We start from the raw sequence: 16,150 nt of genomic DNA, 5'->3' as shown, positions 1-16,150 counted from the left end.
TCAAAGTCTACTCATCTGCTTTCTTCCCAGTGCTGCTTGCTTTTCCTTTGCTACTACTTGCTTAACCCTGCATGATCCTGGTCAACTTTCTGAACCTCTTCTCCACAAGGACTTCATTGTGACTTTCAAAGCAGACTTCTGACACGTGTTACCTTCGGGGGGCTCAAAGACTGGTGGATTCAAGCAATACATGTGATAGCCACGGTCACAGTCATCACAGAAGAGCAGCTGGTCCTGAGGCAGGGTTGTTGGAGAGACAGAGGGGAAAAAGGAGAGAAGGAGAGGAGAAGAGAGAGAGAAAATGATGTAAATTAGTCTCTTGCCAAGATGAAGACATAAGCATGGTAACCAGCAGTGCTCAGCTAGGAACATAGAGCTGCAACACACAGACTAAGAGACCACAGGGTAGGTAAAAGCCACATCTTTGGGCCCAAGATCAACCACCGTATTCTTGAGAGGCCACAAAGAGCCCTAACTTACCACAAAGATAGATCCACTTTTAATTGGAAAATCTTCCTGAGAGCCAGAGGGCTTCCTCTCCTAGGCAGTCTCAGAATGTAGGACCAAAGGCTGTTAGGTCAGTGATATGCTGCACTGAGAGAAGAGAACTGGCATCCCCACTCTGCAGGGTTCTAGCATGGCCAAGCTCTGGATGTTATCCTTTCAGGGGAAACCTTTCTCACAAACACTTGGACTTAGGCAGTTATCCAAAACTCAGCTGAGTAGCAAATGCTTTGTGAAGTAGATGGGAATAATACAATCCTATCTCATGGCCTGCAGCTCTTTCACTCATATGGGGAGAAAAATCCTTCTCAGAATATCCTCTGACCTCTAACACAGAGTCCCTATTCTCAGATTTCCTCATTTACCACTGAAGTAAAATGAACTCTCAGGCTTCACATTCATTTCGCTATAGGGAATGTAGTCTGAACTACTGCCTCTGAAGTTCTTCAGCCACAGTCAGTTCTCCAAGTTTCTCACAGACTATCAAGGATTCTTAGCATCAGGGAAAAAACAAAACAAAACAAAACAAAACAAAAGAAAACACAGAAAGGATACTGTTCAGCTGCAAACTCTGGATCATTTGGAAATCCCTGGAATAGGTAGTTGGGTGTATAGAGAGAGGCTTAGCTATCCCAATCAAATGTTTCCATTCCCAAGTATTATAATAAAATCTTAAAATTGAACCAAGAAAGTAAAATCAGAGACATAAGAAACATACCTGACATCTCTGGGATTATCACCCGTTTAGATCTACTCCTGATTACAATATTGGAGATACTACTCTTTTGCAGCTCTCTGCCACAATGCTAATTTCTATTGAATAAGCATATCGGCATCTCAGGTGGCCCTATGTAATACCCATGATAACTTCATCAGAGATGAGCAGCTGAACAGGTCATTGGGAAGAGCCCAGCTTTGCTCCCGGGGTGGGCCCATCCTAGGAGATGTATGGAAGCAGCAGAAAAGCCAGGACCCACACCACTGCCACATGCTTCTCAAGGCGGACATGACAGCAGCTTGCAGTGACACTTATTGGTGTGAAAAGGTAAATCAACTCACATCATTCTCAGAGGTGCCACAAAGGCTGCAGGATTTGCACTCAATGCACTGCCACTGATAGGTTTTAACAGCCTCAGTCATGTTTGTGGTGAACTGCAGGCAGGTCGGGTGTCCTGAGGAAGATTGGAAACAACGGTCATGGTTAAGGCTTGCTTACGTATTGTCAATTAACCGGCATTAATTTGGGAACAAAATGCACATGGACGTGGACTGATCACAACATGGGCTGCAACTAACAGATACCAAAGAGAAAAGCAGGCATTAACCCTTTCGCTGCCGGGCACAAGAGAAAATCAGAGTCATTCCCACCCAATCCCTGTTGGCAAAGCAGTTTTATTCAGAGCTCTTAAAAATAGTTTGGCTTTGTCTTCGTTTTTTTTTGTTTGTTTGTTTGTTTTGGTGTTTTGTGTTTTTTGGTTCGCTTTTTTGAAAGAAAACAAGAGAAAGGATGAAATCAGAAATAAACCCAATTTCAGAAAGAGTCCATCCATCTCAACAGAAATTGGACTACAGTTTCAATTAGCTTTGTTTCAACTGGACTGAAGGACCTAGTAGAAATGAGGTTATTCTCCATTTCAGAGCTTCCCTTCCTGGCGTCCAAATGGGTGGAGCAGTTCTGTAAACATGGCTTAATTGGAAGCAGTGACATATAGAGAAGAAGTAAGACAAGATGGAGGGATACAGCTTTCAAGTTTTTTAAGAGCTCTGCCACTAAAGTTGGTTGGCACAGAAGAAACCAAATTGCGTGGCTAACCTTCCAGGATCAAAACAAGAAACCAAAAGGAAAACACCCCAAGCCAACTCCCACAATGAACTAAATGAAAGGAATAAAGAAGGGAAAGCTAGCAGAACAGTCACATCTAGAGGGGAAGGACAAACTGCCAGAGTCACAACCCCCACCCCTACATGCGTGTGGACTCCAGCTTTGCAAAACAGCGGTATCACAGTAGCAGGGTCAGCAATGGGCTGTCTGGAGGGGAAAATACAAACAAACAAACAAACCAAAGGTAGGATCAGTGTTCCTTCTGCAAAACAAAACAAGAAAAATACGCCGCTGAAATAAAGCACTGCACTCCCAAACCACCCCTATTCCAGGTGAAGCAGTCTCTAAGTCACCTGCCATAAGCTATTGCTTGCCTGCTTGGAAAGCCCTGCATTTAGTATCCCTCTCTGGCACATATAAGCATGTACACTGTGCAGAGTCAATGGCAGGGAAAAAAGGACAGGGGCTTTCCAATTGCTCATCTACAGGCAGAGAAAGCCTAGAAATAAAGGTACCACATCTGGCACTACCGCGTGCTTCTTGTAGAAACTTACGCCATTGAGTGTGCAGGCATTTTTCACCACTAGCAGATCCATTGTTCTTAGACAACAGCCAATGGGTAGAAAAAATCTTTTCCACCTCCACGAGCTTGAGTGTCTCTTTTTAAGAGTGGAGAAAAAAAAGAGCTGTTTCTCTGATGAGAGGAAAAGGAAGGCATGGCTACTGGAGATGGGCACACCGATGCGCTGTCTTCATTACCAGATCTATCAGCGGTATTTCGCCATGCCATCACATCACCCACAAGAATAAACACCATCTATATTTTCTAGTTAGCTAAGCAAACAGTTGCAGAGAATTGCTGGTTAACTGCAGTGTGTGAGAAATAGATTTCCTTTATGTGCCTAAGCTGTCACAAAACGGTGGAATAAGGATTTTGGTTCTCCAGTTCCATTCATGTGGCAGAGAAAGACAACTAAGCTCGTTCAGCAAAGAAATGTGTGTACATAAGTTATTAGGGGAGTTGTACATAAAGCAAAGGAGATATTTAAGGAAGGAAGGACCGATAATATGTTCATATCATTCTTCTAAGCCTTTGAACAAAGAAGCGTGTACTGACGAGTTAAGAAGATTGCAACTTGGATCCCTTGAAATGTCAGCAAAAAAAAAGAGTCACATTTTACTGAGATTTACATAGGATCAAGTCCAAACTGAAGTTCTGGGGACCCTGCAGTCACAACTGTCCAGAAACAGATCTGTGACATGACTCTTCTTGCTGAGCGGACCTTGTATAATTTCTGATACTACCAGAGTAGCAAAACCCAACATGACACTGAAATAATCCTCCAGGTCTGATTTACAGCAAATGCGGAACCTCATTTCACTGCCACTGAAAAGAACAAATGGGTCACACTACACAGCAGGGAGGAATTCATCCCAATGGCAGCAAGTCTGCATCAAGAAAGGTTGTACAGTGCTGGAGTATATCAAAGAAAACAACTCATACGGGGTGTGAATTAATCAGAGAGTTAAATAGCTTCAGTCACATTTGAAAAGAAACAGAAAGAATGGAATCAAACTTACAGAAATAAATCAAAGTTAATTGCATACATGTATTCACGTGCTGACTTGCCTGTGTGCACACATTGCTCATTGCAGACTGCAGTCAGAGACTCCCTTTCCCAAATGAAGGTCAGGTTCTGTTGACTGCTTTATTTCTGTCCCTTCACACTCATTCCTGTTCTCTTCCAGCTATCCATCTTGACTGTCTAGTTCCTCACTCTCCTCAAAAATACCTCTGCAGGTTTTCTGTTCTGTGTCTGGTATCGACAGTGCCTCGTCCTTGAAGTGATCCATCCTATTTTGTAGAGCCTTTCTTAAGCACTGCACTCATCACAAGACTAAAAGAATGGGACTTCTGTGAGCTGAGGATCTCTTAGAAAACATTAATAGTAGAGTGAGGGCTGCTGTGACAACTTTTTAATAGCAAAGAAAGAATCTTTTGCAAAAAAACACCGACTTACTTACACCTTTGGCCTCTCTCTCCAAATGTTGTGATGATGAAGGAGTCCAACAAATGCCCACAGTCACATCTGCACAGCCATAGACTACTCTCTGTAAGACCAGGGATCATGGTATGCCTGAGGCAGAAAGAAAGCCTCACGGACATCTCTTTCTGTCTCCAAGTCATATCCTCTTTCACATTAAACAACATGCCTTGTAGTTCCATGACCCAAACCTAATGTTATTGGAAAGATTGTTTTGAATTATGCCAGTAGCTCAGTGAGGCACTGGAGCATATGGCAAGCATGCCAGTGGACACTCAAAACATGAAAATACTTTTCCCTGCTCTCTCTTCATCTCAATCTCTCTGTTTTCTACTTACTTTCGTTCAAAACCCAGTGTTTTTCATAACCTAAGAGGAAACACACACTCAAGACTTCTTGGAGTTGCATTAGTAAACACCATCCCTGTTTCACACCTTGGCATTTCCTCCATGCAAAATACACGAGGAGGAAGCCCTGAAGCTGCATACAGCAGGTTACTTTCAGTAGATCTGAATCCATTAAAAAATACAAAGGTTGACTCAGCTCATAAACAATTTTGCTTTACATAAAGAGCAGTTAAAATTGTGGTTCTAGTAACAGATACTATGGGAGCGCACGAGCCAGAGAGCTGGAAAGATTTTCTTGCTTAATTTCATCAGTTATGTGGTCAGGATGAAGAAATACTTCTATTTCGCTAATCTTGTGATAAACTGCATTCCCTATGGTTAAGGTGTGCAGCAGTCTGTAGCGGGAACTCAGTTATAATTCAGGCAGTGCCTCAGCCCGGGAGAAGTCCCGATCCCTCTCACACGTCTGTATCAGCTCTGCGCATCTAACAGAAGAAGTAACACATATTTATGGTGCCACTGAAGTCAATAGACAGACCTCTAAAATATACCCAGGGAGCAGTTCTCTTGAAGGAGAAGGCAATATGTTAACATCGACAGTTTCTAATCTACCATAACTATTCTCTACCTAAACTTTTGCTATGCCGCAATAGCTATAAACAACAGAGACAATAAAATTTGCAGTGAGCAGGTCTCCAACAGCTCATCCCTTTGTCTTAGAGCAACATTTTGAAGTATAGATCAGCCCTGAACGCTCTCCCATCTATGTCAAAACTCTCATCTGGATCTGAACTCTGCGACCGAGACCATATTTTACAGTGACATCCGCGTTTCACATGCAGCTGGCTTTAATTGTACTCTATGTCCATTGGACACCTGAACTGAGGAGTGGGGGGTGAAAGCATTTCAGCCACCATTTCGTGACTCCCGCACTCGGTACAATTGCAGGCTGGCGGTAAGGAGAATTTAAATGCAAACACCCTTAAAAAAATCTAACATTCTCTTCTGCTTACACTGCCTGTGCAACACTAAAGACCAAAACTGACATTAAAGGGCAGCAGCAATCTGCTGCTCCCAGGCGCTCTGTGACCAGCCAAGGCCTGCAAACGGCTCATTAGTGCTTCTTCAATAATGGATTTTGCATCACAAGATTAATTGCAGCCATGTGCTCTGTCACACCCGCCACAGACTATTTAAGTTAACAATCCAATCAATAACCTTTTTCAAACAAAGGCAGAGATTATCTTGAGGAAAAAAATAAGCCAAGACTCCTGTAAAAAAAAAAAAAAAAAAAAAAAAAGTGAAATTATTTGTATGGAGTAAAAGGTATTTCTGCCCAGTTCCCAGTTCTGTCCTTTATCTTTGCTGCGTAGTAGCGGGCTTTTTAATCAATAGTATAATGAAAACCCACAGGGCTCCTGGCTATAGCATGTCAGAATGTATTCCATAAACTATTCGAGTCTTTAAACAACCATAAATACATATTATAGATATAGTGACACAGGAACCCCATCCAAACATGCACAAAGGCTGCAAGAATTCCTCTTGCTAAGACTGAATAAGCATTGCTATGACCTCTACCATCATTAGAGAGAATTATTACTGTTATTCGTAAAGAAAAGAAGGGAAGAGAAACTTGTAATTCTAATAAGGGATATGTTTTTATGGTTATGATATAAAACTGTAGCCTTCCTTTGTCCATCTACAAGTGCAGTTTAGCATGCTTACAGAGAGCTGCTGTCAGCAGTTCCCACATTCAAAAGCTGCCAGCCAAGTTTACCTATCAGTGAATTACTAAAAGTATTTTTTGTTTGCCTTTTAATTCCCGAACCATTTTAGGGTTCCACCTTGAAAGGTCCCCCAAGCAAACAGAGGGATGAGAAGGAGTCCTTAAGAAAGTAAACCATCCAACCAAACCAAAAGGCTGCCAGAATCCCAGGGCTCCAGGAGCTGCAGTGCTAAGGAATAGACCAAACATTTCTAAGGAAGGAGGACATGGAGCTTGTGGGGTTTTCCTGGCCCTTCCCATCAAGCAACACCAAGGAGCTGTGGTGCAGGGAAATACACCGGCCTTCATGGAACAGCTCTCCCTGAGGCCACAGCCGGGGTGGGTGCTGGAAGCTGCAGGTGAGGAGCTCCAGCCTCACCTCTTCACAGCAGAGCCCTGGTGAACTCAGCTTCTTAAGAAAAGCAAGCAAACAAACAAAAAATGAAGCCCCATTTGTAGGCAATGTTGGGTTTTACTACTACCAGGAGAGAAAGAGGGGAAATATTGGTAGTGTCAATTTATGCATCTCAATGGAAATGAGCAAACATGGCTGCTTCTCCCAGCGCTGAAGGTTTTGTGTTCCCATGCTGCCACAACAGACTCAAGGCCTTGGTTCATAGACTGGTCATCCTGATTTGATCTGAGACCAACTTTCCTCTAATCACAGAGTCGTAGAATAGAATCATAGCATTGTTTGGGTTGGAAGGAACCCATAGAGGCCATCCAGCCCAACTCCCCGCAATGAAGAGGGACACCTACAGCTAGGTCAGGGTGCTCAGAGCCCTTCCAGCTTGACCTTGAGTGTCTCCAGGGACGGGACATGCATCACCTCTCTGGGTGCCACAATATGCCAGTAACTGAAAGAATTAACCTCTCTAATAAGCTCTGAAACAACGCAGCTGTAGCACAGCTATCAGCTCACGTCATTTCATTTCCTGGCCCTGCAGTGTTCCTGCCCAGCATGACCAGGGCTGGGAAGGAGAAGAAGGGATAAGCCACAGGGATCCTCAGGGCTGCCTACTGCAGCAAAAACAGGCACGCACTTTACAGCCTGGCACTCAAGTATTCATTAATGGTAGAAGAGAACTCACTTTAATCAGTTACACAAGGGGCAACTAAAAAACATGCTGGGTGGGGCCCAACCTCAGTTAGACAGGTATAATTGGAGTCAATAGGAACACACTTTAGAAGCCTCAAAAACCCATCAGCAAGGCAGTTCTTTGGCATGGTGCTGGGAGAGCCTTCTGTCTTGGGCTGGCAGGGGACGAAAGTCATCTTGGCATTCTCCTGGCACACCTGCAAGCCACCCCCTCTGAGCACCCAGAGCCTGTACCCACACCTCAAGTCCCAGCCATGAGGACTAGAGATCCTGATGCAGGTGAAAGGCACAAAAATATGGGCAGACCACCGGACCAGACCGTGAGACCAGCACAGCTGCTTGCCAGACTCCACATTGCTTAGCTGAGGTGAGACCAGGAACAGACCCCAACTGAACATCGATAGAAATGCCACATGCCCACAGCGTCCCATCCCATAGCTCAGCAGCACTCCGCTCCCTCCTTCTCCAGGCCTGCCCCTATTAGGCACTGTTGGCCGCCAGACAAAATGGCTATTTCTTCTCTAAGAAACATAATGTGGAAGCACTCAAATAACCCCATAGCAAAGCATCAGCTTGTTAATGCACTGGTAAGTCATGCCAGCACTGAACGATTCCTGGGGGTGAATTAGGTCAGAGTGACCTCCAGAAAACCAGGCTGCATCACCGCACAGCTTTATGGGTAATGATCTGCTAATTACCAGGAGGCATTTGGGCTGCTTACCAACACCAACAGGAAGGAAACCTGCCTGCAGGCACTGCACGGACTCCATATGCCAGGGACACAGCTCCTAATAACGAGAATAAAGCCATTTATAAAGCACGAATCGGCCAGCAGACTGGAAGAGAATGCTAATGCCGCCCAGCAGGTACACCTCGCAGGGTGTGAGGCCTTCCCAACGCAGAGCAGGTCCTGCGTTTGGTCTTAAAGAGAAGTACGGGTGAGGTGGACCGAGATGAAAGCATGGGAGCGGGAGGATGGCTGCTTATCCATAGAAGATGAATCACCACAACCTGGAAAGCCAACATCCCCTTTGCCTGGGGGACGTTTTCGTTACCCTTCAACAAACTGCAGTGGAAAAAAACTCGGAGGCAGTGCCGACCTCGTCGCTATGCGCTGCAGGCTCCCCAGCCCGGCCAGCTCACACACCACAGAGCTTTCAATCAACTGGCAGGCTCACTAAACCCTTTCAAAATGAGCAACCAAGCAAAAATACTTGGTCATAAACACTAAAAATAGGAGTGGAGGATTGGGTTTTGTTTTGCTTTTTAACTTGGTGAAGCCAGTTCTTCCTAGTGCATTAAATCCACCTCCCTGGCAGCCCATTTAGAACATCTCCTCCCCTCTGGGAGAGCCAAAATCTCCCACTATAATGAGAGGAGTGGGGTGATATTTAAAATGCTAGGGAAAGAGCAGTCTGAATAGCCTTACCACTCAAGCATTTCATGAAAACCTCCATTAAACCCCCCATAAACCAAGATATAAGCTCTGCTCCTCCTCCCCTTCCTTGAAGTACCCTGCTACCTGCACGAACGTTCAGTCCCAGCTGCTGCCTGGACACCTGGCCCTTCCTCAGCGTTGGTCCAGCCTGAGAGTAGCACGTCCACAGGCACAACCAGTGCAGATGAGCACGCCTCTATCCCCAGTGCAGTGCCCAGATAGCAGCTCTCAACACAAACTGGTTAGATAGTACAGAGGAGGGTCCCACAAATGCCAGTCATTTGCTGGAATTTGGAAAGAAACCACAAAGATGATTAAATTGTCCTTGAAGTTTCAGGCAATGAAACCAGCTCTTGCCCTCGCAGATATCCAATGTGCCCGCAGCTGCCCTGACCCCACCGCACTGCAGTCTATTACATTGACAAGGACAGAACCGCAAAGCCCACAGAGCTGCAGAACAAGCCCAAGGACTGACAGCATGAGGTTTTCCATGCTGACCTGATGCAGCATGCCTAACCTGAACTGGCAGAGGCCGTGGCTTTTCCCGAGGGCTTTCCCTCCTCAGCTTCTCCCTCCACTTAGATTATGTCTAATAGTGCGACAGAGGCAACGCATGGGGACGTGAGCATCTCTATGCTGAAATCAGGCCTGTGTTCATCCAGCTCACCTGGAGAGCATTCGCACAACTGCTTCGTGCCACCGCAGCCCTCCTCAAGCACAGAGGGCTTTGGGAGAACTTTTGTGGTGCCTTTGCTCAAGGACTGGTGGGAATGACCACCCAGGGAAATAGGGCAGGCTGGGTTAATGCAGATGAACTGGAGAGGCTGGGAGAGGAGGAAAGTAGAGTATCACTGATATCTGGATAAACTTTCCTTCTGGAATGACTGAAAAATGACTCTGGATTAGTTCACTGACAGAATGGTTCTGGGATTTTCAAATCCAATGGCAAACTCCGGAGAAATTATTTAAATGTCATCAATTTAATGTTAAATCAACTTAACTATGCAGAAGACACCATGCCATTGCATAGACAGTGACCTCGCCATTCTTACCTGAGGGAATCATACACCACTCAAGTAAAGAAATTCAGCACGATTGGTAGAAGGTTGATAACCTATACAACCACACAATAAACACAAGCGGTCTGACTTTCCCATGCAAGCATCACTTACTCTGTTGCTAATGCGTTGCATATTCAGACATAAGCAGAACTGCCTCACTCAGCTAAACACAATTCTTAGCAAGCCTCTCCAGTCGCCCATTGATTTAAAGGAGCTCTCTCAGCTATAGAACAGCCACCACTCTTAACAAACTCTCCACTGTTTGTAATGGAGGATCGAAACTGGAAAAATCCCATTGTCTCCCGATCTTTCCCTCTCTATTAACTAGAATTTCTGATTGGTTGGGGATTTTTAAGTGCCAGTGGAGATTTTATCAACATGGCAAAGAGTCTGCACTTCCCCATCAACATCCCAGCAGTGTCAACAGTCAGAGGGAAGCAGCAGCTCAGCACACACTGCAGAGTATCAGTATACTCTCAGAATGGGGCAGTAAAAAAGTACAAGTTTACTTTCTAAGCAGTGCAGTTTCACCGGGATCTCAGTATCTGAGTAAGTGGTGAATTTGAACAAAGTGCATTTTGCCAAAAGAAAGTGGGGGGAGCAGACAGGGTTAACAAAGAGCAGAGGCAGAAACAGATTTTTCAGAAAGGGAGAGACATTTTGTGCCAGTATTTTACAAATAAAAGGCTTTACTTTCGTTTTGCTTTAAAAGTGAGCTCCATTTAATTGTTTTTAAGAGAAGAAGAAAAAAAAACTCACAAAAGAAATGTTTCATTCAAGTCAGAGGCCACTTGGCAGAGGGAAAGGGATGGAAAGGCTCATTCCATTGAGAAAAATAGAACACGTTTCATTATGAAGCAAATGAAATCATTTCTCCTCACCACGGTATCTTCCAGTCCCATCACTTGAACAGCCCCTCTGGGTAACTCTGTGACAAAATGAGGCCAGAGGCACCAAAACAGCAGGATTTTTTGTTTTTCACTGGAAAAAAACACCAAATTAAAATCCATGTGGTTTTGTAGAACGCACAAGACCTTCCACACCACATTAACAAAGTCTGCATGTAGGACATTCTTTAACCTGTAACAAGTGAGCATCAATGATTTAACCTACGCAGCCCATATTTCATAGCAGCTAGATATCACTTTGGATGAAACAAGAAATTAGCTAGTTCCACTGCAGTGGACACAAGTGTCCCTCATTAAACAGTTCACTAGTCCTGTTCCTTTTCAGCACCAGAGGAATTGCTTAACAGAGGCCATATGAAAGTAGAACATTATTCTATTTAATGCCAGAGAATGATCTTCACTGTACTACTGGGATCTGTTAAGCCTTCTGACCCTGCTCTTAGTGGGATGGCTGCTCAGTGGCTCTGGCAATGACAAGGAGTCTGGGAAGTCCTCTCTTACACTGATGGTCTGACACGGTTTTGGGCACCTTATGGACCCATTCAGAGACAAAAACACAATCCTTGGTGTACAAAGGCCCAAGAAGAGCTGTGAACCTGTTCTTTAGGAATCCCAAGTACAGAGATCCCAGCAATAGATGAGATGTCTGAGGCAAGGCCCTGCTGTGGAATCCACTGCATGCTAAAATGAGTTGTTGAGCCTGAGGAAAGGGCTGGAAAGACTTCAGTGCTGTTTAACAGATTTAAGCCACTCCCAGCGGAGCGCTGATGCAAAGCAACTGATCTGTGCTGATCATGGAAAGTAAATTTCTCAAACATAAGCTCAAAACCACTCTATATAATATAAACTCCACCATGCAAAGTGCTACCTGAACAGGAAGGCTATGGCTATCTTACACTGAAATAAAACTACTCCTGCAGTAACAGTACAGCGTTCAATTACTTCCCATACAAAGACTTCTCTCACCTCGGGAGGTGGCCTCAGTATTGGCTCCTGAAATCAACATATGAGGAAGGTAATAGCAGTTGGTATGTAAAAGAAATCTAAATGAGTAAGCAACACCTTCAGTAATGCTTGACAAAACTCACTCCAGCATTACTTAAAAAAGGTCTGGTCTGTTTCGAAACAGGTGGCTGTATCTGACAGGTTTGGTCATTCTTTCTCCTGCAATCCACAACAAAGACACCAACACGAGGACACTAACAGCAAAGACTGAAGCTGTGTAATGAGAAGGGGCTTCAGTTCAAGCAAAAAATGACTCTTAACAATCATGCAACCCTGGAGATAAACTAGCTTTCACTGTTTAAAGTATAGTGTTTTCTCCATAGCAGTGTGATAGTTGGTTTGTAGGCCATTCAGAGCCACTACATCTATCTTAGGCAACGTCAAAACTGCTTCTAGTTATATCCTGGGTAGCAATATTAGCAACAACACTGTGCTTCAGAAACCCGTGCTTTTCAAAGGTGAAACTCCCATCATGGTGCACACACTGTGGAAACACAAAGAACTAATGGCTACTAGAAAAAAAAGTTCATCAGATAATAGATAGAAGTTTCTAGATACACAACAAGAACATTTGATGAAACAACAACAACAAAAAAATGCAGTCAGGTTTTAAAAAATAGCCTGTTGAAACTAAGAAGCCAGAGGTGAGTGGCTCTCAGTTTAATCATCAAAATGAAATGTAGGGCCAAACTGTTGCAAGCACCCTGCTTTAGTGTAGCAGACAAAATATAATTTGACAATAATTTCCAGAGAACAGTGGAGATTATAACACATCAGGCCACAATCTAGACCAGCTCAACCGAACTTGAGGGGAGTAATCAATGCTCATGTGCTCTCCTGTGTATATATTACAAAGTGGAAGTCTTAAAGATCCATCTTCAACCTTAGGAATAGGCAGGGTACAGACAAGGCCCTACTACTGCTAGTGAGTATTATATATAAAAGCTTGGGTCTACAGGGAAAAGTTTTGTGGGTTTTTTTTTCATGATTTAGAGGCTGAATGACTCCAAGTAGGAGGATTCTTTCCCCTGATAATCAGGCAAAAGTTTGCAATAAATTTCAAACAGGTGCAGCATAACATCTTAAGCCAAAGCAAAGAAGCCAATGGCTCTGTCAGTGCGCTCAGAACCCAGGATTGCAGCTCTCAGCTTTGTCAACCTGCAACTCCATCTCAGCCCAGAGAACAACAGCCATGGAGACCCCCAGCAGCTGCAGCAATGCTGGCAAACACTTTTACTTCCAACTTCTACTGCATCTGATTCTCACCAGCAAGGACTCTTCCCCAGACAAAAAAGTAAGACACCTTCCTAGCCAGCATAACAAAGAAAATCTCCCCTGGGGGCTGAGTGAACTGTGGTATTTTCTCCAGTCCAGGTAATTTCTGCAAAATTAAAACTTTCCTTTATAGCATTTATATTTCCAGGTCTGTGGCTTAAGAGAGAGAGAGAAAAGGGGGGAAAAAAAGGAAAAGAACAAAAAGCACGAAAACATTCAAAGTAAGACCTACGCAGAATTGTTCTCTGGAGACTTTACAGCCTGTAGCAATAACTTTGTTGTGGTGGGAAGCATCCCATTCATCTAAACAGAGCGGAGACAGTCATCCATAAACGTAAATTTCAACATACCCTTTCACTCCTGGTTACCTTAACAGAAACGTCCATCTTTGCTCTGTGTATCTGTCACACTGGGGACAAACGAAAGTGACAACTGAGTTCAGAGTGGAAGATGACCTACTGAACAAGAAAAGTGTACTGATGCCACAAGTAGATTCCTTCCTTCCTTCCTCTCTTCAACTTTCCTTTCTTTGATTTGTCACCACTCAGTTTTGCTTGCCTTCAGTCCAACCTCCATCTGGGTCTCTCTGTCTTACATAGTACACCATAGAGCTCAAGAGGAGCTAAGAGAAGAAGAACAAAAGCAGCAATGGCCAGGGGCTCAGGATCTGTCATCAAACATCTTCCCTTCCAACCCTGCTTTGGGGAAGGAAAAGATTACTTGAATCCCATGAAATCCCTTCAGAAAAGTAGTTTTGTAGGCTTGAAATTCAGATTATTGTAAAATATCTGAGAGAAAATCACAGAAAGGGGATTGGAAAGGAAAAGGTTTTAAAACCAACATCAGTATGTGCTCTCAGGAAAGCATTGTAGTTGCCTTCTCAGCACAGCTCAGAAATACAGCTAGTACCTCATCTCACCTCCACAGCTGTCTCTGGCCCCCAGTACTTGCAAAGGAGGGAAAGATCTTTCCAGCTGCAGAACAGTTGAGGACAGGCCAGCAAGTAGTCCACAGGCTGCTCTACCAGATTCTAAAGAAGTTCCCAAGAGCCACACTGATTGGGGACAGTAAGCATAGCTGAAACCCTTCGGTTTCCTCCTTCCTCCAGTGAATCTGTCACACGCCTGTTCAAGGTAAGGTCTGAAGGTAAGCAGTGAAGCTTTCAAGTCATGCTTTGCCCAGCTGAGTGAAGAAACAAAACACTGAAGGAAATTGAGATTATACATGTTAAAAATAAAACTATACAGGAAACAGCTAATTCTCTGTGGTAAAGACAATGCTCTGTCACATAGAAATGCTGAAAATCATGCAGGTAGGAGTTCGTGTTGTACAATTACAATGGTTTTATAGTAACTTATATATTTCCCTTCTGGATTAATTTCTGATGTGCTCCTTAGGACTTATTTGTCATTTAACCTGCTGGGTTTTTTCCCACTACTCTGAAGACACTGTACCCACATCAGAAGATCTCTTAAAAATTACATCCCCTCTGCCATTCTTGCAAGCAGTTGCCAAAATAAGAAGGTCCATGTATAGCCTCTGCTGGTAGTGGAGCAGTTGTTGACGAGGCAGAGAAAACACGCTTTGTAAAAATGGAAGCAGATCTATCAGGGAAGAGGAAACACAGCTTTTTGTTAAAAAATGGCATCTAATCTGAAACAGTATTTTCTCTTTCCATTCTATATAACTGTACTACTAATCTAACATGTACAGGGGAAAGGGAGGTTTCATGTCTACGCTGTGAAATGCAGCAAAGGGAACCACAGATTTGGATGTGGCAGACAGGCACTCCAGAGACGGGATTAGAAATGTCATAGGTAGGATCAGGTCTCCATAAGGCAACATCACTAATATCCACACAAAGAACATCAAATAATTTAGACTCCACCTTTCAATCTAGATTACCTTACTGCAGCTCTAATAATCTCATACAGAAGGTTATTAAAACACAAAAACACCTAGGAAGATCATCTACCACCACCAAGTCACAGTAAATACTCTTAAAATGAGTCCTACACAAAAGCTGCGTCTTATTTCCTGCCCACCTTCACTACAGCAAGCAACAGGACCAGTTTCTGCAGTCCGGTGAATGGGGTCAAAAGAAAGTAAAAGAGAAAAAGGAAGAAAAGAAAAGTTTTGGTTAACTTCAAGCTTCATTAAGGGATACAAAACAAAATCCAGGAGCAAAAATCATAATTTACAAAACGGAAAAGAAAAACAAAATCAACAGAGGAGGAAGTTTTATTTTAAGCTTCAAAGAGAGTATTATAAACAATGGAGAGCTTAGAAAAGTATATGTACAAGTATGTTATTCAACAATGTCTTTTTAAAAGATTACTTGCACTAAAAAAGACCCTGTGGAATCGGTTTGATAATGTAATATTTACATAGGAATATACAGTAGGGGCATTGGAAGCAGAACTTTTATTTGAAAGGAGTATTACACAAACTGAATACAGACCCTACAGTTTGCAAATCTTCATTACAGTTGTGCGTTTCGTTATATTTTGATTAAATAAAATCTGATTTCTTCTTTTTCTCTAGAGGCAGCTCACCAACGCAAGCGTAGAAATGAGCAAAATGAACAAAGCAAACCCATCCTGGTAAAGAGCCTGATTATGACATAAATTTTGCCATTCAACTTAGTGAGAGCAGAACTCAGGTCTACCAGAGATATAATATGGCTATTTTTGGCCCTACGTGTTAATCCAAACGGAGCAGGAGAAGGGGGAGGGAGCACTGCGGCGGACACAAGGAAACCTCTCAAAGAGGTGAGTTTAAGTCTTAGGTGTGCAAGAAACATGATGCAGGACGAGGCCTTCTGGCAGCTTCACCTACTCAGGATGCATTTTTGTAGACAATCTTTTCACTCAAAAAA

The 16,150-nt window shown here is 43.6% G+C and overlaps 1 protein-coding gene across 6 annotated transcripts in view; it reads right to left on the bottom strand.

Annotated features, from left to right (window-relative positions):
* DPF3 (double PHD fingers 3) overlaps positions 1 to 16,150 on the bottom strand; it is a 191,807-nt gene that overhangs the window by 14,270 nt on the left and 161,387 nt on the right. For all 6 annotated transcript variants that reach the window (XM_040700566.2, XM_025150554.3, NM_204639.3 and 3 more), the window contains 2 exons: positions 1,564 to 1,676; positions 153 to 234 (listed from right to left, as the gene is read on the bottom strand). In XM_040700566.2, the coding sequence (XP_040556500.1) occupies positions 153 to 234; positions 1,564 to 1,676 (195 nt within the window). The remainder of the gene's footprint in view (positions 1 to 152; positions 235 to 1,563; positions 1,677 to 16,150) is intronic.

The sequence above is a fragment of the Gallus gallus genome, chromosome 5 (assembly GCF_016699485.2).
Source record: "Gallus gallus isolate bGalGal1 chromosome 5, bGalGal1.mat.broiler.GRCg7b, whole genome shotgun sequence".
NCBI classification, from domain to species: domain Eukaryota; kingdom Metazoa; phylum Chordata; class Aves; order Galliformes; family Phasianidae; genus Gallus; species Gallus gallus.
Note: the sequence above shows the minus strand (reverse complement) of the source record. Positions and strands in the feature narration are given on the sequence as shown.